The sequence below is a fragment of the Pithys albifrons genome, chromosome 7, assembly GCF_047495875.1.
Source record: "Pithys albifrons albifrons isolate INPA30051 chromosome 7, PitAlb_v1, whole genome shotgun sequence".
Classification (NCBI taxonomy): domain Eukaryota; kingdom Metazoa; phylum Chordata; class Aves; order Passeriformes; family Thamnophilidae; genus Pithys; species Pithys albifrons.
In genome coordinates this window covers 28252912-28278939 of record NC_092464.1, presented here as the reverse complement: position 1 = coordinate 28278939, position 26028 = coordinate 28252912, and the positions used below count along the sequence as shown (strand labels likewise).

Genomic DNA, 26028 nt, shown 5'->3' with positions numbered 1-26028 from the left:
ACTTCTCTTGATTCTTAGTCTCTCTGGATTTTTACTTCCATATAACTTTATTTCTTTTCCATATGCCTACTTCCACATCAATGCTTCTGTTACCTAGAAGTCTTGAGATGGAACCTTGGAGGACTTGTTCTCACTGCAGTTTAGGAGAAAAATCTACAGGGTCAATGATGTCTTGTTCTATTGAAAATCTATTGGCTTGTACAGGGGCTAAATGGCTTACTGCCAGTATTTGCCCCAGCACTCAGAATGATCCTGAGCCCTGCCAAAAACCTCATCTGTTCCTTTGACTAAAGCCTGTCCTCACATGGGAGCAGAGATGGAGTGGGACAGAGGCACTTAGATGTCAGATTAGTGTTGTAGAGAATTGCCCACTGCTTAACCCTCCTGTTACTTTCCATTTGGAAGAACGGTTTGTCCTTGACAGTTTAATGCCAAAGGGCTGTGCATCAGGAAAGACTTCTCTGCCTTTTCTTCCACAGTAGCAGGCTTAGCTAAAAATCTGTGTATGCAAACAATGTCATTTAATATTTGCCACTGCATTCTAATCCGGACACATTAGACTTGTTCAAAAATGTACATGGGTTTTTTTTCCTCTGATAAAAATATTTTCATGATGTATTCCACTGAAAAACGGATTTTCTGTCTTAACATTTAGTATAGCTATAGCCAGTGGATTCCTGGAGAACCTCTAACAATACCAGCTGTCTTCCACAATGCCAGGACTGTCAACTGCCAGTTACCAAATGATGGCCAGCAGTCTGATGTCATGGATGTGGTTGATGATAAACCCATAGCCAGGTGGCAAATAAAGGTACTTACAGAAATTTCAAATACTCATGAATATTCCTATTAAGATGAAAATACATCACATAGATATTACCCTTTTGTCAATGGTGCTGAAGTTGGAACTCAGCTTGCCTAACTTGGGGTTTCAGTTTCATCACTGAAGCTGAAGTGTCCAGTGTCATTTGAGAGTGTTCTCTGCAGTGGACTGGTAGATATGACCTAGGTCCTATAGAGACACTTGTTCTTCAAAAGTAGAAGTTAAAGACCAGGTAGTTACCCTGCATTTCAAGTAACATTGGATATGTTTATGGTAGAACTGAATTGAACCCAGTCAACTTGTACTAATCCCTGTGTGAGGCAAGTATCTGAGCTCTCAAACAGACTCAGTGAATAAGGTTAATAGAGTGTACACACTATGCAACTTACCCTAAGTAGACACCTACGTATGGTTGGTCAAATATCTGCCTAGTCCTATGGGGAGATTTTATTAGATTTCTGATGACTGTTATAAGAGCTTAAACACCTGTATGCAGGTGTTTGTTAATGAGATGAAGCTCATGTCAGCAGCCCACACTGGTGGTGTGTTGATACCTGTATTGGTTAATACATTTTTACTGTACACCTTGCAGATTTCTAATGATGGATTCATTTATAGCAACTCTAAAACAATGACACTATATGATGGAGCCTGTCAAATATGTGAATCACAAGAATCTGGGCTATGTGCATTAAAGGTATGTGTTTCACTACTCTCCATTATGAAAGAAATGCATTTTTTCAGGCAGAAAACAAATAGAAAAATCAGCAGAATGTACCCTATTCTTATTTCCAACAGGGATTTTCTATGCACAGAAATTATATGCAAAGAAAGACAAGTTGAGATGAGGAAATTTTAAATGTAAAAAATCAAATGAGAAGCACTTCATATAATTATCAAATAAAACCAAACTTACTGTCAGTTGTTTAGAAACTAGCTTAGTTGTTAATGGAAGTGCAGAATTATTAGATTTTATTTGATGCTTTACAAATTTATAATCAATTTGATAACAAAAATATTAATGAATCATATTTTCATTTCTCTAAAAGGAGAAAACATGCATCATTGATGGACTCTGTTATGGTGAAGGAGACACAAATCCAACCAGTCCCTGCTTACTCTGTAGACCTGACATATCAAAGTTAACTTGGTCAGTTGTTGAAAGTAAGTTTTCAAAGTTCTTTTTTAATACAAGAAGTTGAAAGTCTACTAAGTTTTTAAATTTATGGAAATAGTGATGTTTTAATTTTAACTAATTGTTTCACTTAAATCTTGTCATTTGATCTCCATTTTCATATGACATTTCTCATAATTTCTGAAAATGGTACTTTGTTTTCTCAACCACACATAAAAATATGGCTTTGTTTAATTTTATTTCCCTTACTTCCCCCCAGTAACTGTTACAAATAACTAATGACAATTAAAAACTTTCAGTCTAACTGACACTTTGAAGTCTTTTGATATTTAGCACAGGTACATTCACACATGTTTGTCTTCAACATATAGGTATAAAAACTATTTAAAAAAATATTCCTATTCCAAACAAGTGGAGATCACAAAGTGAATTAAATGACATCATATTTATTAGTCACTTAACATTTGGACTACATTTACATCAATGGCATATATAAGTAGCCCAAATACTTGAGAGTGTATCCAAGGTTTTCATACCTCAGTCCAGTTAGAAACCACACTTTGAAAAGAAGACCTAAGTCTAGATTTTTCATTTTCCTTTTCCATAGTACAAAATTCTAGCCTAGAAATTGTAGCTCTTTTTGGCTCAGATTTTAGTTTTTGGATATCCATATCATGTTGGTCCATCCATGAAACAGAATGTCTCTTAGACCTTTAATAATGTTAGCCATTGAGAATGCCCCATCAATCCAAGTCCATAAATTGCCAATATAAGCATTCCATTGGTGTTTTCATGTGTGACTGTGCTGACAACACTCTGCCTTGATTGGAAAGAGGCTTGTGTGAATGGGACTTCTGGTGCCTGTCTTGGTGAATCTTGTCCTAGTCCAAACTTGTGTTGAAAGCCAAGATAGCTATACCTATTTCAGAAGAAGGAAAGCTGAACAAAAGGAATGAAATAAAACTCATCCAGCAGTCAGGAGTCAAGAGATTCCCATGCTCTAGTCATATAGGTAAAATACAGTGGTTAAATTCAATAAATTCTGATTTTTTTTTCTATGTACAGATGCAGCACGTTACAAGCTTTTGCACAGTAGAAGTAATTTCTTGGTTATGTTGCTACAGTTGTAATGAAAGTATCAAAGGGTTTTCCTGTGCCATACAATTGACATAAGAATTTAAGAGAAAAAAAGTGCATGTGACTTCCTTAATGGAAAGATATGATCCTTTTAATTTTTATAAGTATATTTGAATTTTTGCTTAAAAGAGGAAAATATCTGCTTTGTTACAGACAACCAGCCTCCAGTGCTTGAAACTTCTCAGGGTATACTACAGGCATTTTATGGAGAAGATTTTGTATATCAGTTTTTGGCTTCAGATCCAGAGGGCTCTGTTATTCATTTCACATTGGATTCTGGTCCAGAAGGTGCCAGTCTTTCCCCATCAGGTCTCCTTTTGTGGAAAGCTGTGTTAATGAATCTCCATAAATTAACATTTTCTTTGACAGATGACTGCAACACAACAACTAAGGTAGAAATAGAGGTAATGGATGTTACAGTAAAATGACACTTACTAGTAAGATGTTTAAGATGTCTAATTACAGAACTCATTGCTAGTTCATTAAAAAAATAGAAAACTGTCTTATTGGGCATGTCTTGTAGGTCAGTGTAAAATCATGTGATTGCCTAAATAATGGCTCATGTGTGGCAAACGTTAATTTCCCACCTGGAAGTGGAAGATATCTTTGTGTGTGTGTGGCTGGATTTGAAGGTGATCTCTGTGAAGTGAATACTGATGACTGTAGACTTAACCAGTGTGGTGTTGGCAGATGTGTGGATGGAATAAACAGCTATTACTGTGAATGTCCACCTGAACTTCAAGGTAAATTACTACTTTATTTACACACATTTATCACATTTAGTGATAAATATCACGTTTAGTGATAAATAGGAGTTTCTAATTTTATGTCTGCAATTTTCTTTTTTTAATTTTGGACCATAAATAACTTACTGTTAGGTTATTAAGAAATGTTATGGTTTTGTGCTAAAGATATATGGTATACTTCAAGATTTTTCTTGCATGAATATAATGGTTGGTTATTTTAGTTTATTAGGAAAGCAAAGTTCCATTGATTTTCTCCACAGAGGTAAACTCAGCAACATGAAGAGACATAGGAGTGATGAGTTTGGTTACAGTGTGATTTCTCCTGCAAATAAACATGTTGTTCCCACAGCCCATCCTCTTCATATTCTGCAATAAGGAAGATACTTGATATAAGCTGAAAAGATGTCAATAGCAAACCTAGTCAGCTGTTCTTACTACATGTACTGAAATGCTTTGTTGTACTTGATAGATATCTTTTTTTTTTCTATTTCAGCACTTGCCTGCATTGTACTTTATAAACACATCATCAAAGCCTGGTGACATAATATTACAAAAAAAAAATTAATATGTATTTCAATGCAGGTAAACATTGTCAAGAGGATGTAGATGAATGTCTATCCAGTCCTTGCTTCCCCAGAGTATTTTGCTTCAATACTTTTGGTTCTTACTATTGTGGTCCATGCCCAAATAATCTGCAAGGAGATGGGAAGTCATGTTATGGTAAAATTATTTGTTTCTCAGAAGAATAATATTATCTTATTGTCATTCACATAAAATATCTTGGATTGTGCTTCATGTTTTTAGCAGTAACTTAGACCTCTTCTCAGCAGTCAGCAAAACAGGACTGCGTCTCTGGTGAGGGCAATATCACACTGCAGTGGGTTGCATAGTTGTAAAAAACTTTTTCAAGTAACAAGAAAATAACAGATACAAAACACACCAGTTCTTTTATATCAATGTAGAATGCAATGAAATTTTGCTTTTTTCCTTCATTATTGTCATAATAGGATAAATCATTGAGAAAATATTTTTCTATTATGTTGATTAACAGAACTATTTACCCTAATCAAGGCATTTGCCAAACAAGGTGCCCAAACATTTATTTATTGAATGCAATTACTGAATAACTTGTAATTTTAAAATACTCTGTTAAAAATTTTCAAGAAACACTTTCTATTTTTATTCTTCTTTCTGAATTTTGAGTTGTTTTTATTTATTAAAACTTTAACTCTGTTTTAGTTTATTTAAAGTTGAAACAAATGTAGCTACTTCTGTGCACTACTAATGTGCCTTCACATATATTTTTTTTAGAAATCTTTGAAAACGCTGATTTTGAAAGGAAGGATTCCACAAGAGAAATTGGAGGAAATAAAGGTGATTTTTTCATGAAGAAAATTGAATTTCTGATTTACATACTGATAAGAATGTATAGTTAAATAAAGGTCCTAGTCAATTTTAGGTTATTTAGTTTAATTTTTCAGTTTGACACAATTAATTCATTACTGAGGTTGTATTCTGATCTGAAAAATGAGACTGAAATATCAATATCAACAAATCCCTTAGGTCATTCAAGTCGTTTTAGTAACTGGTGTGATGTATGAGACTCTTACAGTTGCCTTTTGTTTTAGTGACTAACCACTGACAAAAAATAGGTAACATGGGGATAGGAACATCTGTTATGTGAGATAAGCAAAAGTTTATGGCATTATGTTGAATGCCATATTACTGCTTTAACTCAAAGGAAAGGTGAAGGATATGTTAAGGGAATGTCTGTATTCCAAAACTCTGTAAATGCTGTTGCTGGCATTTCCAGGTCTGTGCCTGCTGGGGCTTTCTTTGCAGGAAAATCTTGTGTGTCTGTTCCCTTTATCTCTGAATTGCTGTTGGGGGAGAAGGAAGATACTCTCTCACTCCACTGCAGTGCTGGATAACTGTTCATCAACTCTAAAATGGTTTGCTTTTCAGCAGTGGGAGACAGCACTCCCAATATGATTCAGTGAAGTTTAACCTTTTGAGGACCATCTTCCAGGACCATTATAAATGGGTTAGGGTTTCATTCTGCCTTATAATGCTAAAAGACTAGATATGGCATTCTACCCGTCCTGGATTACAATACCTTACTTCTTTCCACAGACTTCCAACTTTTCTTGGGCAAATATGAAGACCTTTTCATTTACTTTGCACTCTTTTCAATGAGGAGGCTGAGTCAGTGTATGTTGTTTATAACACACATGCAACATCCTACTCATAAAACCCATGCAGAAACTGTAAGAAAGTTGCTTTAAAAGTTGAAGAATAAAACTTGGTAATAGTTTTTCTACAAGGTAGTGGATTATTCACCAAAAATACTGTCCATGGTGCATCAGTAAGTAAAATCATCTACATATTTGTGATTTAACCTCTGCTTCTGGACTCAGCTTATTATTAGCACTTAGACAGACTGATGAACCATATGCAGTATCTTTTCTTTAAATTCTTTCAGTTACCTGGTTGGAAGAAGTATATGGTGATGGCAATCTGCTCTGACAGTAAATCTGTTTATTGATCTGCTCTGGGAAAATCTCTGCTGTCTGCCTCATCTATGGTGCTTTCTCATCTTCCAGCCAAGAAATGATCATGATGAGGGTGGGAAAGGATGTAACCAGAATGCCTTGATCTCTAATTCTGCCAGTTACGTTCTACTGTGTGCTTACATTCTGATGTAGCACATGGAGGAACTTTCTGAAGTACAGAATGAATGGGCTTTATACTTACCTGTTCAGAAAACATTCCCCACTCTCAGAAGGAAAAAAAAGTCTCATAATGTTCACATGCTTTTTTCCCCCTCTTCCTTTATAACATGCTGTAGGTTTTCAGCAATCATCCTTTGAGAAGGTTTTAAGCATCTCAAGCTATATTCCCAGTTCTACGGATGTCCCTAAGAGATTTATTTCTACAGAAGTAATCAGTAGCAGCACACCACCAGCCTCCACAGTAAAAACAATCACTGCCTGGAAGTCACTTGATTCCCAGAGAAGTGCTTCTGTACAACCTGCTGCTACTGGAAACATTGCTCATGCTCTTGGGACCATCAGTGATCGCCTTGCTGACATGGAATTGAGTTCTTCAGTACATGCTGTGATGACTGCATCTTCAGGGATCCATGGTGCATCACCTGAGAAGAAAACAAAGACCCAAATTGAGGCCTACACCTATTTGGAGACTAGCAGGAGGACTTCTCCTGGCAGCCGAGCAAATATAAGCAAAGGACTTTCTTTACCAAACAAAGCATTCAGAGGTGGCAGTGCTCAGAGAGTTCTGCAACTGTTAGCCAAGCATAAAGCGAGTCACTTACCTTTTGCCCTTGTCCAAGTCACTGTCCCACCAAAAATGCTTCCTGAAGAATTGAGTGGAGTAGTGATTCCTAAAGCAATAACTTGTACTGATTTACCCTGTTTTCCTGGAGTACCTTGTGAGCCAAGTCAGGATGAAAGCATCAAGTGTGGTCGCTGTCCTTATGGTTATTACAGAGATGGCTTCACTTGCAGAGGTAGTACAAATAACTGCACTTAAATGCCTTGAAGAAAAGAATCTTGAGATGTCTTTATAGCTTGAAAGTACATTGTTACTGTGTATAATCAGTGAAAAGCACAGTGTATTGAATTTTTTCACTTTCATTATTAATATTGGCATAGCCCACAGGCTTTTAGTTGTATGGATACACTTAAAAATATTCTGATGTGTCTTAGACTCCCCATTTATGGGCAGGGACATAATGAGTTCTCTATGATCTGTTCATTACATTAGGCAAGACACAGTTGTGTGAAATGCCGCTTTCATTTTCCTTACTCCTTTCTTTGTTTTCTTCATTGCTTTTCAGCAAGATGTAGACAAACATGTGGCAAAAATATGGAGTGTGTGGCACCCAATATTTGTAAATGCCAGCCTGGTTACACTGGATATAACTGTCAGATGGGTGAGTATGGTATTTTGATTTTGCCTGTGATAACTCATATGCACAAATCAATGATTTGAAGAGTGGTGTTCATTTTTTTGCACAGCTCTGTGCAGACCTGATTGCAAAAACCATGGAAAGTGCATTAAGCCAAATGCCTGTGAATGTCCACCAGGATACAGTGGCTCCACTTGTGAGCAAGGTAAATAGGGTATTGTTTGCTTTTGAATACATAAGTACCCAAGGGATGCTGTGAACAACTTCCATGACTGTTCATTCTGACAACAACGAGATGTGTTCATTTTACTTTAACAGAACTCCTGAGTAACATGTCACCATATATCCTGATTTTCTTGGTATACACCGTAAATGTTGGTTGTGATTGGATATTCCTAAATTTATCTTTCATGGTAACTAGAGGACTTCACCAGTGAATGTAGTTGCCTCTAAGCTAAACAGTCCTGAAGAGCGAGAAGTACTCTCCGGAAGTTGTGCCAGGTTTCTTTTCTTCAGGCTGACCTCCACTGTTGGCACTCTATATACAGTTGGAATGAAGTTCTTCTGTCAAGAGGCATTGCATATGTCTCATTATTTTATTTCCAGCTCTTTACTCACTGTCATTTATTAACATTTCCCTTTTTATAAATCATAACCAATCCATGCATCTTTGTGGAGGTGATTTCTTGAACAACATAATTCTATATCTGCAGCACATTGTAAACCACCCTGTCAAAATGGAGGCACGTGCTTGGCTGGAAATCTCTGCACCTGCCCATATGGTTTTGTGGGACCAAGATGTGATACAAGTAAGCAAAAGAGCATAAGAGAAAAGTACAGAACATTTGCTTCTGTTCTTCAGGAGCAAGAAAGCAATTATGGTTTAAATTTTTGATGCACTCTGTCTAATTCTAGCAAATTGCATAATCGTCTCCCTCTTTGAAGGCTCCTATACTTGGGCTTTTTGAACTTGAAATAACATTTGCACATAACTTTGAAAACGTAATGTACTATAAAAGTTTGTCTAGATTGCATACCGGTAACTTTTGTCATTCACAGAGTCCAAAGTTAGACATGCTGTTTATTTACCATTCACTTGAATGTACTACTTTACTGACCCTGAATTGATAAAGTCCTTTGTCTCCTCCTCAAATCCCAGCACTTTGTACTCAAATTTTTCTTGTTCTAGTTTTGTTTGTAGCATAAAAAAAAAAAGAAAAAGAAAAAAAGCTACTCTATGTTAAGCAGTGCTAAACAGAATGAAATATAGTCCTGAAGAAATGATTCATGGTTTTCCAGAGCCATGATACTTTAATGTCTTTGCTAGTTAGTCTCATGTCACTGTATGCATGCAGCTGTGCTTCCTGAAGTGAAGGAAGACATTTGATTGAACTTTCTTGGACTCCCTCAAATCAATCATGTCACCTCACCCCCTTGTCTCTTACTATAGCATTTCCCATTTGTTTTAGAATTATTTTTTTTAAATTTTCTTGATTTTCAACACTGAATATAACCAGACTAGGGATAATTGCATGGAAAGACATTTTATTTACCTTTGTTGTCTGGTGCTAGCTATTACGAGCTTGAAGCTGGATTAATCTGTTCAGCAATTCCACTTCAGCTACTGTAACTTTGTGTTATTTCCAATGTTGATATTTGGGAAAGAACTGAAAAATTAATCAAGCATAATTTGTAACATCTTTTTCTCTCGTCTCACCCCCATTTCCTCCCCACTGCCTTCTTTGTTTTCACCCAAATTCTTGGATGGTAGTGGTTTGCAGCAGACACTGTGAAAACGGTGGTCAATGTCTCACTCCAGACATCTGCCAGTGTAAGCCTGGGTGGTATGGACCTACATGCTCTACAGGTAACACTCCTCCAACTTTCATGTTCCTGGGAGAGTGTCCATGCCTTGGGGCCTCCCATAGCTTGAAAGCTGGAACTGCATGGCTCAGAGAGCAGTGATGGGCAGCTGCTTACTGCTGCAGAGCCCCAGCACTCCTTCATGTCTCTGCATGTTAGTTCTGCTTCTAACAGCATCTCTTGGAAGTCTTATACTGATCCTTTAATTCTGGTAAAGATTCTGTGGGAATGGTGTTTCCTGCAGTTATCTTAGGAGTTTAATTCCTGTCCTTGCAACAGAAACACATATTTTATAGACTTTATTTGGATGTCATGCTTCCCACTCTTCCTGACCCTATTTCTGCAGCAATGTGTGATCCAGTTTGTCTCAATGGTGGTTCCTGTACTAAGCCAGGTGTTTGCCTCTGTCCACATGGATTCTTTGGTGTCCAGTGTCAGAATGGTAATATTTTCTTTTTTTTTTCTTATCCTCACTCCTTAGCTGCCATTATGAGGAAATGTGTGAGAAAACTCTAAGACATGAAATTAAAAATCAAGTCAGGTGCCTGAGAAGTGGTGCAAAACAGAGATTATGTTATTTCTTAGATTTTATGGCCGATTCAAGAAGTACCCAAAGAAGAAGGGAGGTTCAACATTTGTCTTGTCTTCCATTCAACATTTGAGCAGCATTCGACCAGTTCCATTGTATATTTATTACATGTAGTCTGGTTACTCGTGTACACATACAGTTGCTAGCCTTGACCCCTTTTTATCCGATTTTGTCTTTACTATTGATGTTGGCACCAAAACACATTAATACAATTTTTACAACACTGGCAAGATAGTCTATACAAGCTGTCAGAATCTTTGTGTTGCACTTTGGTGTCATAAAAGTATATCATTAAGTCAAACAAAATGCCAAGTACATCCTTTTTCTCCTGTTTCTATATTTTAGCTGTCTGCAGCCCGCCTTGTAAGAATGGTGGTCTTTGCATGAGAAATAATGTCTGTACTTGTCCTGATGGGTACACAGGCAGAAGATGTGAAAGAAGTAAGCCAGTGTTAAAATCCTTCCAGGATCCAAAAATAAGCAATAAATTACTCTGTAATCAGTTAAATGTATTAAATGGCAGATGTTTTTGATTTTAAGGCATCTGTGAGCCAAGGTGTATGAATGGAGGAAGATGTGTAGGCCCAAATATTTGCTCTTGTCCTTCAGGATGGAGAGGAAAAAGATGTAACACTCGTAAGTACCTTGTAGTTAACAGAACTGTACCTTAAAAGTAATACATGATTTCAGATAACTCTGTCCATACAAGTAATAGCAAGTTAGTGTCAAAAAACTTACAAATATACACATATTGAAAAAATTGTGGTCTGTAACTTGGTAGTAAAATTGAGGATGGAGAACTAATATCCTGCAGTTCTCAGGCTAAGTGATGAGACCAAAATATCTTTTAAATTCTTGTATAGCAAATATTATCTGTTTCCTTCTTAATTCTTGTCTAAACAAGAAACATCTATATTTCTGCAAAGTGCTGAGTTCAGTAAAGTGAAAGAAATTCAATTTGTGTAGTATAAAAATATATAAAAGCAGATACAATAGAAAAAGAAGTTTAACAAAAGATGGGAACACTGTGGAAACAGTGGGAAGTGATTAGAAGAGAAGATGCAACTAGCACAAGCTCTTTAGTACAGGTAAAAATAGGACTGTGATGGTGGAACATCTGTGGGTTGCGTTGTATCTTAATTAAGATATTGATAGTACATAAAGAAAATGTGTTGTCTTGGATAAAATCACAGTTTGCATGAGAGTAGGTTATGGAAATCCCATAGCAAAAGTGTTACTCTCTGTCAGAGCACTCACCCAAGCCTCAGGAACTGATGTGAGCAATGAGCTCTCTAATGGCATGGAAGAAAAAACAGTTTACCCTGTATTACTTTCTGTAGTTACTAGAAAGGGGATTTTTGTTGACTAAAGTACTACCAGTATTGACAGGGATGAGATACTCTTGGACACTGTGGAAGAGAGATTTGATTATCCAATAGGCAGCTAATGAATGGAAATAACAGCACATTAGATTATGGTTTCATAAGCAAAGACAAATGTGGAGAAAAATGGGTCATAGAAAATAACTTTGGATCAAATGTTCATGAGTCAATTCACCATGTCTTCAGTTGTGCGACAGACAAAAGATCTCTCACCAAGGTATAGGTTTTAGAAAGTTAAATTTAGAAAAAACCAAACTATTTAGCAGTGCTAACTTAATTCAGTATTTCAGCCTTTTGTAGCAATTTGTGATGCAGCAGAACATCTCTGTGTGTGCTTTGGCTGTAGGCTTTTTGTTTCCAGTTGCCTCTCTTTATTATCCTGTTGATCGCAGATGGATATTTCAGTGAAGGTGATGTGATTCTTTTGTATGGAAAGCGCTCATCCTCTCATGAGCATCCTGAAATCTGAATCATAAGTCAAAGTAATCACTTGGGATTTAACCAAACTTTGTGATGATGTTTGTGCAGCAATCTGTCTCCAGGAGTGTAAGAATGGTGGGGAGTGTATCAGACCGAGTACATGTCATTGTCCTCCGCAGTGGGAAGGAATCCAATGTCAAACACGTAAGAATGATGTGACCTGAAACCTCTTGCTTCAGTTCAGACTGCACAGTACCTAGCCTAGAGCCCAGGTTATATTTTACCCCAATCTGTGTCAAAGGCAAGATAAAGAGTAGAGATTCCTCTGCCCATTCTGAAGCCCTACAGGATATGATGGCAGTCTGGGACCGTGCACTATGTGTTGGGTTGCTTTAGTAATCTACACTATTGCATGAACCATGAGAGACCATTGCAATAGTTTGAAATAGCAAGATGCATTAAAAAACAAACACCTTACTCATGTTTCTTGCTCAGTCTTATTCATGCTCTTGACATGGTCCCAAATTAAATCTCCATCAAAACATAAGGGGGATGGGATAGGTGTAAGAGCTCTGTTGGTTCCACATGACCTTTTAAGTCTCCTTATGCTGAGGGGTGTTTCCCTGTGAAAATATATACTTAGTGAATTCTTGTCTCCTATATGCAAACAGAGTAAGTACGTAGAGATAGCCACTTTTGCTTCACCGAACTGTTTCTATGAATAGGGCTATCACATATCTCTTGTTTTAGCTGTGTGCAACCAGAAGTGTCAGTTTGGAGGCAAGTGTGTGTCGCCCAACGTATGCTCTTGTCGTCCAGGTTATACTGGAGTCCTCTGTGGAAAGAAAATTCAGGTACATGTAGAAGCAAGACATCATCACAGAGTGATTTGGGAGTGGTTATCTAGTCCACCCTTGTCTAGTGAAGCAGGACAATAGACACCAAATGTGTGTTTTCTCCCTTTCAGTCTCCAGTGATGGAGAATTTAATGAAATTCCAAAGAGCTATTCCAGTAATGTTTAAGCTTTAATGTTTATAAAATTGTTCTCAACACCTAATGTAAATTTCCTTTGTTTCAAATTAAGCTGATTATCTCTTGTCAGGCAGTAGGAATTCCTAACTGTCCTCTTCAAAACCACTATTCTTTTTTCCAGCGTCCCCATTTTAGGGAAAAGTGTCCTACTGCTGACTTTCTTAGCTTGCATAGAGTCAAGGCCTGATCTTTTCCCAACTAACTACACTGCCACTCAGTTCATCCTTGCTTTATACAAATGTTCCTTATTCCCAAGTATAACTTTAGAAGAGCTTTACTCTTTTGCATCATAGGGAATGATGACAATTTCTCTGTTTTGTCACACAATTTGCTGTTGGATTCCCTTGCTTGAATGCTGTCAGTCACTCACTGAAGTCGTTTAATTAAAAGTTTTGTTGCAAGTACTTTTTTCGAATTCTGCTTTTCTTGCACCATTTGTGGTGTTTCTCTTCTTTTAATTTCAATGTATTTAGACACTTTTCTGGTGCCAGCAGGATTGAGAGATGGGGCAGATGTGTTTCAGAAATTGAGACAAAGAAATGCTCATATTTAATTTGAAAATATAAAACTACATATCCTATGACAATAAGACTATAATGTTTGCAATGTGGATTTCCAAAATGTGACCTAAAGAGAGAAATAATTTTGATTTAAATGTTTACATAAATATGTCCTACAAAGAATTACTATATTTTTAATCTAGCAAATATATATCTGATCAGTCAGACAATGCTGTATTGATCAAAATAGCCCGTTCTATTTTAAGAAACAAAAGAGCTATATGCACAACTTTAACTCATGTTGTGACTCTGCATATCAGGGAAGCAGAGACTCATTGATAACTTTATCATAAACCTGGGCTGCATCATGGAAGTCTATTTTTAATTCTTTTTCTCTCTTCAAGGTACAAAGGCATCATGATTGAAGAAGTGTATCAATTAATTTGCAATGCTTCATGGATGTATGGGACTTGAACATAGCAAAAGGGTTAAAGTAATTACAGAGTTTATTTAAATGAAAGGAATATTCAGAAGCATTATTTTTAAAGACTCATACCAATCAGAAATGTCGGTGAGCTTCAAAACAACAATCTTGTAGTCATTAAAGCACATGTGTATTGTTATAATTTTCTGCTACCTCATGCATAAGCCCCACAGCCTCTGATGTATTCACTGGACTCACAGATCTGATGACTGATGCAAACCCAAAATTCTACAGTTTGTTGATGCAGTCAACTGGACTATGAGATTTCCTTTGTGGGAACAAGATTGTAACAGCTGCTGAGTGTCTCCAGCAAGGAAGGCAGCATTGGACTGCTTCGTGAATGGTACCTTCTATTTTTAAACACTGTTTACATATGTGTTAATTGGACTGGAGACAAGAAAAATCAGAACTATGTTTTTTTTTTTCTTGCTGTCGTGTATTTGCATCACTCTTGGTATAATGACAAGCCAGGAGTGAGGAAGGAAGGGGAACCTGAACTGAGGCTGGGCTACTAACAATGGAGGCAAGGCTTCCTGTCTTGCTATCAGTCAACCAGATGAAGAATTACTCTGATTTATCTATGACACACCTTTGTATCCAGGAGCCACATACCAATGCTTCTGCTTTGACTTCATTACTTACACTTAAAAATTTGAGTATCCAGCCATGGAATTATTGATGTAAGACTTTATGCCCCTGCTTTGAGATGGCATTCGGTAATATGAGGAAATTTTGACCCCAGGCATTTAGGAGAAATTTGACATTGCTTTCAGCAATGCTGAATCTTAACATAGAAACTAATAAGAGGAGGAATTTGTTGTACATCATGCCATCTATACACATGTCAGAAAGTATTTGTAAGGACTTCATAGAGGACTTTTTTTTCCATTACCAATGAACTGTTAGCACCTACCAGCTGCGAGATAGGTTTTGAGCAAATAAAATTCTGTTTTTTCTTATGTTTCCTGTAGAAGGCCACTATCTTCTGCTAGAGATGTGAAAGACATTTCAGTTCATACCACAACAAACTTGAGTTTTGGTAAAAGACACAAACATCCCTTTACTTATGCCACTCAAGTTTAATGTTTTGTTTTGTTTATTTTAAACCAAAAATAAACATGAATTCCTGTTCTCCTGAGCAATATTTAGTTTACATACTCTAATTCTGAATGGGAAGAAAATAAGAGCTCATTCTGCCCTTTACTGCCACTCTTGGATGCTGGTTGCCAAATTATAGTTTTTAGCAGCTCTGTGCCTAGATTTCATCTTTTGATGGTCCTCTTAAGTCATTTTGCCAAGCAAACAATTTTGAGTCAAAGCAGTCATTTTTAGAACTCAGCATCATTCCACAATCATACCTGGTGGATTTCCAAGTGCCTGACTGGTGTATTTTAAAAATGCTTTACATTTCCCACTTGCAATTTAAATTTCAGTGTTTCTGCAGTTTCTTTCAATCAAGCAGCCAAGTGGCTGATTGCCTGATATTCTGTGAATTGTTCTGTTATTTAAAACCTTTCTCACATCTCACAAAAATCTCAATGAACAAAACCTGACTAGCTCTTGGAACTGATGCCTCAGGAGGATGTTTTGAATTCACAAGGTCCTGGAAATGTTTTTAAAGTGCAAACACAACAAAATCACATAATCTCATATTGTAGTCATCCCCCATTCCACATGTGAGTTACAGAGGCACTTTGCTAAAGAGAAAGATAACATCTGCCTGAAACTGCTTTTAGTACTTTGGTTAATGAGTTTGTGCAACGCTTCTTTCACAAAAATTAATATGTATCTGTTCATTTCTAGGATTTCAGGCTGAATAAAAGGGATTTTTTATCCTAACTTTTAGTATTTCCCATTTATTTTCAGTGGTTCTAAAGGCAGAAATAGGTTATTGGTTATACCCACTCCATTACAGTTCAAATGGGAAAATAAAAAGTTTAAATTCGTAATAAAACATATCATCTGGGTAGGTAGACAAACTCAAATGTAGAGATTAGAAAGTGTTACTAATGACTAAATATGTTTATTGTGTTTCTGTCGTATAAAGGCGTCACATGGTGGTGTGGGGTCATTTTACCCAACTTCCCCCCATAGCTCTGTGCTACAACTAAGTTATATTTTACAGATAAACCACTTAAATCCATTCTTTCCACAATCACTTAGAATAAAAGAGAAAAATGTAAGTGGTAAAATGTGTGTAAGTAAATTAAAAGGAAGAAGCACTTCAAAACTTTTGATGCAAACTGTAAATACCCCTACAATTTTTCCAGTTTTTATAGTGAAAAACAGAGCATCTGTATAAGGATAGCTCTAATAAATAAGGGAGCTAACATGTTCTGTATTGTTTTTCTTGTCTTTCAAGCTGCATGCATGACTAGCTTCCCACAGAAAGACACATCTGTCTCCAAAAACTACATTCTGTAACTACTATATTCAATCCTCCACGAGTGGAAAAGAAACAAAAGAATTACCAACAGTTCTTTTAGAAAATGTGTGTGGAACTGTGGAAATAATGTGGAGACCTGGACTATCATTAATAATACATTTTGAGATTGTTCTGCCCTAAAATAACTACTTGAAATTCACTTTTAATCTCACTTAAAATTTAACTGAATTATGAAAAGAAATTATAGTACGTAAAAGGAAACAAAACAACAAAAAACCCTGTAGCCAGTAGATGGTGCTACATTCAAGCAGTAATTCTGAAATATGACATTGCTTTCTGTGTGCCATCAAATTACTGCTTACTTCAGTCATTTCTAAACAAGAAATTATTTAAATTAACATTTGTTTTGACCTGCTCAGAAACACCAATTACACATCTCTCACTGACTGCTCCCTTTCCTCCTACCAATGTCAAGACCTCTTTCATCTTCCAGTAACCATTATTGTCAGTTTTGCCTTTATGAGTAGAAGTCAGTCTTTAGGGAATAATACTGAGATATGATGCCTCTTTGTATTTACATAGTTCTGCTCATTTACTCTAAATTTTGAGTCTGATTTAAGTAATTTTTTCCCATTCACTCCCCTGCAACCAGTATGTCACCTAAGGTAATCAACTTCTGAATTTCTAAATTATGGCATGATTATTGTAATGAACTGTGACACCAAATTTCATCATCATCATCAAGCCTGCTTCAGAACCCCTGAAGAAATCATCTTGTTTCACATACAAAAATCACATTTTTTTACTAGCAGGTGTGAAATAGCCAGTGCATCACAGCGAAAGCAGCACAAAACCCATGCACTCCTCTTACATGGTCCCCAGTCTATGGGAACAAATCCTGCACAACATGTCTGTAGCATGTTTTGTCTGAATCAAATGCAACAGCCTCCAAAGCAAGGGCAGAGGAAAGCTGATCAACTGTGCCATACAGCAGCAATTGTGCATAACAAAACAGGAGTCTTGTGAGCTCCACAATTGCTTTTCATTTGCTCCATGCATGCTCGGGTTCTCTGTTTCAGAGAAGGCTGGTAACTGAGAAGACCCCATTACCCTTGTCTCTGTGCTCAGTGGCTTGTAATCCCTGGAGAAACATGTCCATGTAAGTTACTCTGCCCATGAGAGCTGCATGTTTTGGTAAGGGAGCTTATATACAATTAAAATGTTATTCCAACAAATGGACTAAAATAATGTGTAGGTCAAATTCTCCCACCAAAAATTTGTTTCACCTAAAAGACAATGAAAACCGATCTGTCTTTCTCAAAAAAATAATTGAGCATAATTCAGAAAGTTGACTGGTTCAACTCACATGTTTTGGCAAAACCTTCCTCAGCTGCAGCATTCAAGCAACAGCACAAATGAGACATGGATATAGGAGTCTCAGTCCAATATGTACCCTGATCAAAAGGCTGCAAAACCTAAATGAGGCCAAATGGGAATAACTCCAGAAGGGAGGCCTCAACGTGCTCCACACAGGTGATTTGTGACAGGCATTGCATTTCTTCACTGCTTGTCTGTAGCCTCCCATTATACTGCTCCTATAACAACAGTCTTGAACAGAAAAGAATTATCAGTGTCTCCAGAAGAAAAACGCATCTCCCTATCTCACTGGGATAAGGAGAAGAAACAATTGGAAGCCAAGAGATGAACTGATAATATGACTGTAGAAGGAGACAAGATAAGGTCTCTTAGAGTGTTATTAGCATGCATTAAGTTTTTTAGAAAGTAACAGCAGAATTGTCTGAATGAAAACTGTGTTGTTGTTTTTTTCCTAAATACTGCTTAACTGATTGAGATCCAAATCTGACTGGGCAAGGGGCAGGACATAGACTTAAAGTGACAACCAGGACTTAATTAAGATGCTTTGCAGATTGGTAATGTTTCAAAAAGATGCAAACTCTGCAAGTTTTCTCTTGTAACTGTTTAATCTCATTGAAATGAAATTATAATTGAACTAACATCCACTTTTGACGATCTGAATTGAGGGCTTTTTGTTTCATATGCTTTTTAAAACACACAATTAATATAATAATTCTAGTCAAAGGGGGGGAAACCAAATAAAAGAGCATAGATGTATTATGAAGTACTTGTGTTGAAGGATAAATTTTATTTCAGGGTCAGCTCTATCAACCAAGACATAACACTTCTGCTTGTGAAGAAAAAATGAGAACAGAAGAAAACGTGCTATGCACTAGCCACAGCTGAACACTTACAACAGCTTTGTTACAATCAGCAATACTTTCAAATAGAAAAACATTTACTTAATATACTGAGGACAAAAAGCTATCTGAAATCAGTTAGCTACCACGTTTGTTTTAAGATCCCCCACTGCTGCAGACTTCATCTCCGGATGCAGCTTATCTTTGCTGAAGTTGCTTCATTCCTTCCTTTTCTTTGTACACTGTAGACCAGAGTATGGCAGCCGACATCTGCACAAGTTTGGAGCTATGCACTTCCCTCCATGTTGACAGGGTAGTTTACATACAGCTGAAATGAGACACCAGATACATAGTATGTCTTCAGCACGATACAGGATCATTTTTCTTCTTCGTCTCACTGCAATAGCAGAATTGTTCCCTGGTGACTGCACTGGGACAGTATAAATAAAAGCATAATGGAAGAACTGAAAAGCAATGCCTCTCAATTTATGACATCATGGCCTTCGCTGGAATACAGGCACAGTATGCCTAGTCGTATTTATGCTCTATTTCCCTTTTAAAATACTGTAATACAGTTGTTTAAGGCATAGGCTGTTTTTGAGAGGGATGCCTCCATGAAAGTGAGAGAACAATAAAAATTCCTGCTGAGACTTATTCAAGCCAGCTTTTGGATCCACATCCATGGGGAAATAGTCACCACTTTCTGTTCCCCCACAGGAAGGGCAGAGGAGGGCTGAGTAGGCACAGCTTCAGCTGTCCCCCAGCTACACACAAGTTCAGTTAGCAAGCCAGGGGCTGCAATTTGCTTATGAGCATCTGCACCAATGGAAGTCAAACTTGATACAGATCTAGTTAGTTTAGGAACAGTGATTTTGACATTAAAAACCTGACCACTTCTACCACTATTGCAGCTGGAGGGAATGGAGCTAAGTATTTTGCAAATTCTCTGCATCTCCCACAACTGGGTTTCAATATCACCCTCTGTCTTGAGACACTGATTAATACAAAGAATAAGCATTTTAATGGTCAAATGACAACATCAAAGTATAATTTATTAATGTTTGCTGGACCATATATATTGCAGAAGAACTAACACTAGCTGATTTAGATTCACACAGCCACACAAAAATTTCAAATGCAGAGGACTTAATCCAGAGACCCTGCACCCACGATACCCATCTACCCCTTACACATACTTGTAGGAGTCCCAGTATGTGGATGCAGCTCTGTTACTATTCTAAGGTGCTTCCCTAGAAGCTTTGTTAGGCACTGAAGATTTGAACACTATATTGGTAAATCAAACAAGCAGAGGAAAGGATAAACAAAAAATGTCAGAAGTCATTTACCTAAGTGACATGCTCCACCAACCCATCCTGCTGGACAGCTACAAATCCCAGGAGCCACGCAAGCTCCATTATTCCGACAACCTTGAGGACAAATTGCTACAAGAAAAAGAATGGATAAGTCAGCAGGATTTACAAAAATGATCTAAAAGAATCCTGACAGAATGAAAGATTCAGGATGATACAAATCAAAATGGCAAAACACATTTTCTTCCAGGCCAGATAATCAACTGGAGTAACTCCAAAAGCATTTCCAGGACCATGAAAATGGAAAAAGAAAAAAAAAAGAAAAAGAAAAAAGAGAGAGAGAGAAAAAAAGTACTGATGTACTCTATTAAGAATTTTGGTTTAAATCTTAACAGATGTACATCTTAATGCAAAATAATTTCACGCTATTTTATCTGAATATACCAGTAATGTAGTTTGCTCATTTCTGTAGTCATGCAATGACATTTCCATAGTTGTTAGCCTCTTAATACTTTTAAAATGTTTTTGTTACTGCAGTTTTATTTTTAATCAATATGTTTTCATAAACATAGATACCTACCTTCCTGGCATCTTGATCCTGTCCATCCAGAAGCACAAAGGCACTTCACAACTCCTTTAACAGAGATGCATTCCCCACCATTTTGACAACCTCCTTCACAGCTTACTGCAGAAGACAGCATACACTGCATTTCAGAAGCACCACAGGACTTCAAGGAATTATCTTTAAACATCTGGTCTAGCATCAACTACTTGTTTTATCACACCTGCAAAGGCTAAAATTTCAACTGTTCAGAGCAAGACACAGTTCTATAAGGAATGAATGAGCATGGCAGAACCATGTCTGCAAATGCCACCTCAAAAAGCAGTTAAATTAAGCATGTGCTTAAAAGCTTATTGAGCATTTAGCCAGATCATATTATTTCTATGGCACAGCTCTCCCCTCCCCATTTGCTTGCCAACTGCTCACCAGCTACACCCCTGCTCATCACATGCACCACAGGAACCTCTAATATACATATTCATATCAAACTTGCCAAATCACAGCTGGTAAGCCAGTAATATGTGGTCAAGGATGCACATATTTCCTTATCTGAGAGGACCTACATGTAACAAATGGAAGAAGAGAAGGGGATATTACTTTCACAAATGAACTTATGACTATAGTCAAGTTCAGAAGTTCCTTCCCAAAGGCCAAATATCTAAGCCAGCCTCCTCATTCCAGAACTGTTCTACACAACAAAGCCTTGAAAGTCTCATTAATGAAGCGTTATTTATGCCAGACATACGATTGGTGGTATCAACTGTGGTGAGCACCATCTTTGAAAAGCGGCACAATCACTGTTTTATACAATCAAATGCTTCCTATCATAAGCATGAATGTAAATTACACACCACCTTCACTTCATTGAAGGGGAACAACTATCCCTCATTATAAAGATGGTCAGCTGGGATGTCAACTTCCCCAAGTATCCATTAGGTTACATTCCAAGTAAACTCTTGTAGTCGTTACACATTTGAAGGACATAAAGAAAAAGCCCACAAAATAAATACCAAGCATAAACAGAGAACCCTGTGAGGTGTTGCAAGCTGCTATGACTACAGTGAGACAGAATGATTATTAACTTCTCATCACACTGATGACTGACTGCCCAACTAATTCACCAATGCCCTTTCAAAAAAAAACCTCTAAAAATTTTAAGTGCCACATTGAGGCTTTTCTTCTGAAAAGAAAGAAACTCTTCTTTTTTCATTCCCTTTCTGGAGATATCTTGCCTACTACATCATTTTTTCCTAAAACTATTTCAAGTTTGCTTCCCCTTTTCTCTCAGGACTCAAGTTACCAGTAGTCTGATCAGTTCCCAACAACGTAACAATGTTTTCCTAGATTATCTTTTCCAAATCATGCATATATTCATTAGGCTTCACAAAACCATAAAAATTGGTCTTTGCTACTCCTCATCTCTGTCATCTCCTATTATCTCCCAGCAATACATTGCCACACATATCTTTAGTGGCTTGCCCTCAACATTACCATCTTGCAGATTTTACACAAACATTTCAACCTTTTAATGCAGAAATATGTATCTATACAAGTCATCTCATTAGGTTATTCAGAAAACCTGTTATAGAGCTAAAGAGAATATGTATGTAACACATTAACACAGTATTTTCCAAGAGAAAAAAATTGCTCAGTTTCTCATAACACATTTATGTACATGTACTCCATCCCATTCTTCTGCAAGCATGCAGATCCTCTAGGCCATGCATGTTTTGACAGTAAGGCCAGAGATTTACAGAATTAAGGTCATTATTTCAAAGTGCATTAGATCCAGGATTTGAGGAGTCCCAAATTAATTTAGTCTATTTTCAAACTCCTTGTTTTGTTAAGCTACCACTTGTTTGGTCTTACCTTTGTGACAGTATCTACCCCCATACCCTGGTGGACATCTGCATTTTCCAGGTCGGAGGCATTCCCCACCATTTTTGCATTTTGGATAACATGTAGCTGTAAGACAGACAATAAAAAAAGCTTGGATAAATATTGCTGAAGATTACTAAAGTTACTACTTAAATACATAAGAAATTTGCAAATTAGTATATTTGCATTAGTTGTCTTCATATTTCCTAAAATATATTTGGCATGTCATCTTATGTTGTCGATCATAATTTCCCTGCACAGAGAGTGCTCCACCATATCAAGCTGTTAAACACTCACAACTAAGGGATCTTTAGGATCTTAGGCAGAACAGGCAGAAGAAAGAACCGTATTAAAAAGCAACAAAGGAACACAGCTGGACTGCCAAAAAAGCTTTTGATAATTTAAGTCCAGAAGTGACAGATGAGAAAAGAGGTGATAAGAAGAAATGATTTAATAAAACAATGCTGAAACTTCAGCAGCATCTGCTGATTCATAAGATGAAATATCAGACTTTTTCCTCTTTACTAGATTCCTATGTACCTGTGTCACTTGTGTACCTCTCCAGAAAAGCTACAAGCTCATTTCCTTATACCTCTCCTCTAAAATGTCTCCAGAAGTAAGTCAGCATTTCTTTCTCCCCCACACTCTTTATTTTTTTTCCCTCATCTGGCCTCTCAGAGACCTTTCTGAAATGCACAGTGTTTAATTTAGTTTAGAAGCCATCTGAGATAAATGTAACTTTTCTTATAATTGTAAATGTCTGTTGTGAGAAAAGCATCTATGACCATCACAGATCCTGGAACTTTTTCATTGCTGACAGCTTGGACAGGTTGGATAAGGTATAAATAAATATTCTGCTTTTGCAAAATTCCAGATAGGTCCAGTCAGATTGCAAATAAATTACCTATCACATAGACATCCTGCTACTCATAATCATTCCTGAATCAGCCCTGCTGTCTGAGAAAACTTTTTTTATTCACACACACATTTTAGAAACCCATGTGTTTACAAGAGCCTCATTCGAGTTAACTGCAAGGTGTGAGATGAGTTCTCTACATCACATTGCTTTATCCTCTGACTGCATGGGTGAAAAGTCTGAAATAGAGAGAAGAAAAGGAAAAAGACAAGCAGTGAGTAGCACCATGATGATTTTGTTCTCATATACTGACAGCACTCTCAAGCAACCCAACTGAAGTCTAGAGAATTTTTCACGTTAGTATCTGCAGAATGAGTATTTGCAGGCAAACAAAGGACAATGACATGTATGAAAGAACCAGCCAGTGCTTGGTTCTCCTTAACTGTTTTACCAGATGCTCTCAGTGTATTGGAAATTACATATAAGATTTCACAATTTAAGAAAAATTCTATTTCTGTCTCATTTCACACTGTTTTCAGTTCAATTTTCTTGATAGAACAAGCGATGAAGCTTCATGTATCCAATTTTTTTTTCTACATTGATGACCTTACAAGAACAAAGATTCAGTGGTTCCCTCAACAATTCCAGGAAGTTCACCTCTTTGGTTCAAAAATGGATCTACATCTCCAACAACCTTTCACCTCTTCCCTAAACCCAAAAATGTCTAGGATCCAACAGTTGTTTGGAACAGTTCAAACAGCAGAGTTTTTAATCTCCACTACACAGCACATTAGCTAGACATCATTTATCACCATCTCTGCCAGCCTCAGCCTCTAAATGAACCAATGTTCCATGAATGATTACTGAATGAATGAATGAATGAAATTTTCAGCATCTCAGAGTTGAAAAAAAATATCACATTTTAAATTAAGGACATTGAAAATTAGAACAAATATTGTACATATTGTATCACCTCTTCAGACAGGGACACCATGTGAAGCAAAGAACTCCTCACACTGAGTGATTTTTTTCGCAATTAATAGCCACAAGTTCTACAGTTAAACTTTTAAAGAAAGGATTTAGAAATCAGACCTGTTACATTAATCAGGATTTAAACTTAAAATTCTTCTTCTGGATGTTTGCTTGTCTCCCCTTGGAAACCAGAAACAGACTACAGTTCATCCCAGCTTTACATTTCCTACCGTGGAAATGGGATGTACAAATGACTCTGTGGATCAGGTATCATCTAGGAAGTAACTCCAGTACTTTTAAAAACACAATATATTCTAAATAAAAAGAATTCCAGAGCATAAGCTACTTTCTACACACTTTCTTGATCTTTTTGTTAGTACTATCCTGACTAATTGTGGTTTAATGTTGCTCAGACTTAGAAATCTGTCAGGCCTCTAAAAGCATTCAAGAACCGTCTGGGTGCAATCCTGTGCCTCGTGCTCTAGATTACCCCTGCTTGGGCAGAGAGGTTGAACCAGAGGACCCACTGTGATTCCATGATTCCCTAAAGACTTCCAGGGAAGTATTTAAGCAGGCACAGTTAAAGCAATAAAAGGAAGCCAAAGCAGACTCCTGTACAGTAAGTGGATCTTTCCCCGACGTCCAGGTGGTAAACCCCTGTGTGCTGACTCACGGTCAATTCTGACTCACCTGCGTGAGGTTTTCACGCCGGCTCTGGGCCGTGCTCTGTCAGTTCGCTATCGCTGCCTCACCTCACCAAAAACGGTCTTTACCCTTTTTTATTATCGCACCTTATTTACGCCCTCTGCGGAATCTAACCATGCACCTCTCAGTCCAGATCCAAACCCTAGCTCCCCATCCTTCCAGTAGGGATTACTCACAGGAAGGCTGTCGCGACAGCGAGAGGCACGTGTGCCCAGCCCTGTTGGCACTTAGACGCGTCCCCAGGGACCCCAGCGCATCCCGCCCCCGCCGTGCCCGGGCTCCGATACCGTGCTGGCAGCGCTCGCCCTCGTATCCCTTGGAGCAGAGGCAGGTGGCGTTGGCGAGGCAGCGCCCGCCGTGGCGGCAGCGCGGGCTGCAGCCGGCCCGGGCCGTGCCGGGCAGGGCGCACAGCGCGCACAGCGCCAGCCACAGCAGCGCCCGGGGCAGCCCCGGCCCCCCACGCTGCCCCCGCATGGCCCGGCAGCTCCTCCCGCTTCGCTCCCTCCCGCGGCCGTTCGCTCTCCGTTCGCTCCCCTCCCAGCCCCGCTCCTTCGCGCTCTCCTCGTTTTTACGCTCTCAGTTGGTTGCCACTCCTCCTTGGGGCCGGCCACCCCCGCCCCACCGCCCCCCGGTGTCCGTGCCCGCCGGGGGGGCACCGCGCGCGGGCAGCACCGCGGGACTCGCAGTGAAGCTGACCTGGAGCACCTTAGTGCTCCCTACGACTACCTGAAAGGAGGGTATAACCAGGTGGGACCGGCCTCTTCTCCCAGGCAGCTAATGAGAGGGTGAGAGGACACAGCCTTAAGCTGCACCAGCGGAGGTTTAAGTTGGGCATTAGGAAGAATTTCTTCACAGAAAGAGTGATTAGACATTGGAATGGGCTGCCCAGGGAGGTGAATTGTCCACTGAGGTGTTTAAGGAAAGCCTGGATGTGGCACTTAGTGCCATGGTCTAGCTGACATGGTATTTCGGTCATAGGTTGAACTCAATGACCTCAGAGGACTTCTCCAACCTAACTGATTCTGTGATTCTGAAGGTGCAGAGACCTCTGCTGGCAGAGGAACAGCCACCAGGTCGTCACACCATCCATCAGGCAAGGA

At 38.2% G+C, this 26028-nt stretch overlaps 2 protein-coding genes across 2 annotated transcripts in view; one reads left to right on the top strand and one right to left on the bottom strand.

The window, feature by feature from the left end:
• VWDE (von Willebrand factor D and EGF domains) overlaps window positions 1-15860 on the top strand; it is a 38081-nt gene extending 22221 nt beyond the window's left edge. The window contains exons 13-30 of the mRNA XM_071560839.1: window positions 656-811; window positions 1416-1520; window positions 1873-1987; window positions 3249-3499; window positions 3619-3838; window positions 4424-4561; window positions 5153-5215; window positions 6690-7370; window positions 7701-7796; window positions 7882-7977; window positions 8486-8581; window positions 9544-9639; window positions 9982-10077; window positions 10570-10665; window positions 10765-10860; window positions 12135-12230; window positions 12777-12880; window positions 13964-15860. Coding sequence (XP_071416940.1) covers window positions 656-811; window positions 1416-1520; window positions 1873-1987; window positions 3249-3499; window positions 3619-3838; window positions 4424-4561; window positions 5153-5215; window positions 6690-7370; window positions 7701-7796; window positions 7882-7977; window positions 8486-8581; window positions 9544-9639; window positions 9982-10077; window positions 10570-10665; window positions 10765-10860; window positions 12135-12230; window positions 12777-12880; window positions 13964-13984 — 2622 coding nt within the window. The 3' untranslated portion in view covers window positions 13985-15860. The remainder of the gene's footprint in view (window positions 1-655; window positions 812-1415; window positions 1521-1872; window positions 1988-3248; window positions 3500-3618; window positions 3839-4423; window positions 4562-5152; window positions 5216-6689; window positions 7371-7700; window positions 7797-7881; window positions 7978-8485; window positions 8582-9543; window positions 9640-9981; window positions 10078-10569; window positions 10666-10764; window positions 10861-12134; window positions 12231-12776; window positions 12881-13963) is intronic.
• A 2678-nt stretch (window positions 15861-18538) lies between these two features.
• On the bottom strand, window positions 18539-25453 carry LOC139674149 (wnt inhibitory factor 1-like). Its single transcript, XM_071560298.1, has 5 exons — window positions 25216-25453; window positions 22387-22482; window positions 20536-20640; window positions 19992-20087; window positions 18539-18973 (listed from the first exon to the last, which is right to left on the bottom strand). Exons 1-5 carry the CDS (start codon window positions 25400-25402, stop codon window positions 18864-18866), a joined length of 594 nt encoding a protein of 197 aa, XP_071416399.1. The 5' UTR covers window positions 25403-25453; the 3' UTR covers window positions 18539-18863.
• Window positions 25454-26028: the final 575 nt, after the last annotated feature.

What these genes read in the sequence shown, in the direction of transcription:
- LOC139674149 (XM_071560298.1), bottom strand. Translation starts at nt 25,402, where the DNA reads ATGCGGGGGCAGCGTGGGGGGCCGGGGCTGCCCCGGGCGCTGCTGTGG. An exon ending in GGGCGAGCGCTGCCAGCACG is followed by an intron (nt 22,483 to 25,215) that starts GTATCGGAGCCC and finishes TCTGTCTTACAG; the next exon opens with CTACATGTTATCCAAAATGC. An exon ending in GGGTAGATACTGTCACAAAG is followed by an intron (nt 20,641 to 22,386) that starts GTAAGACCAAAC and finishes TGTCTTCTGCAG; the next exon opens with TAAGCTGTGAAGGAGGTTGT.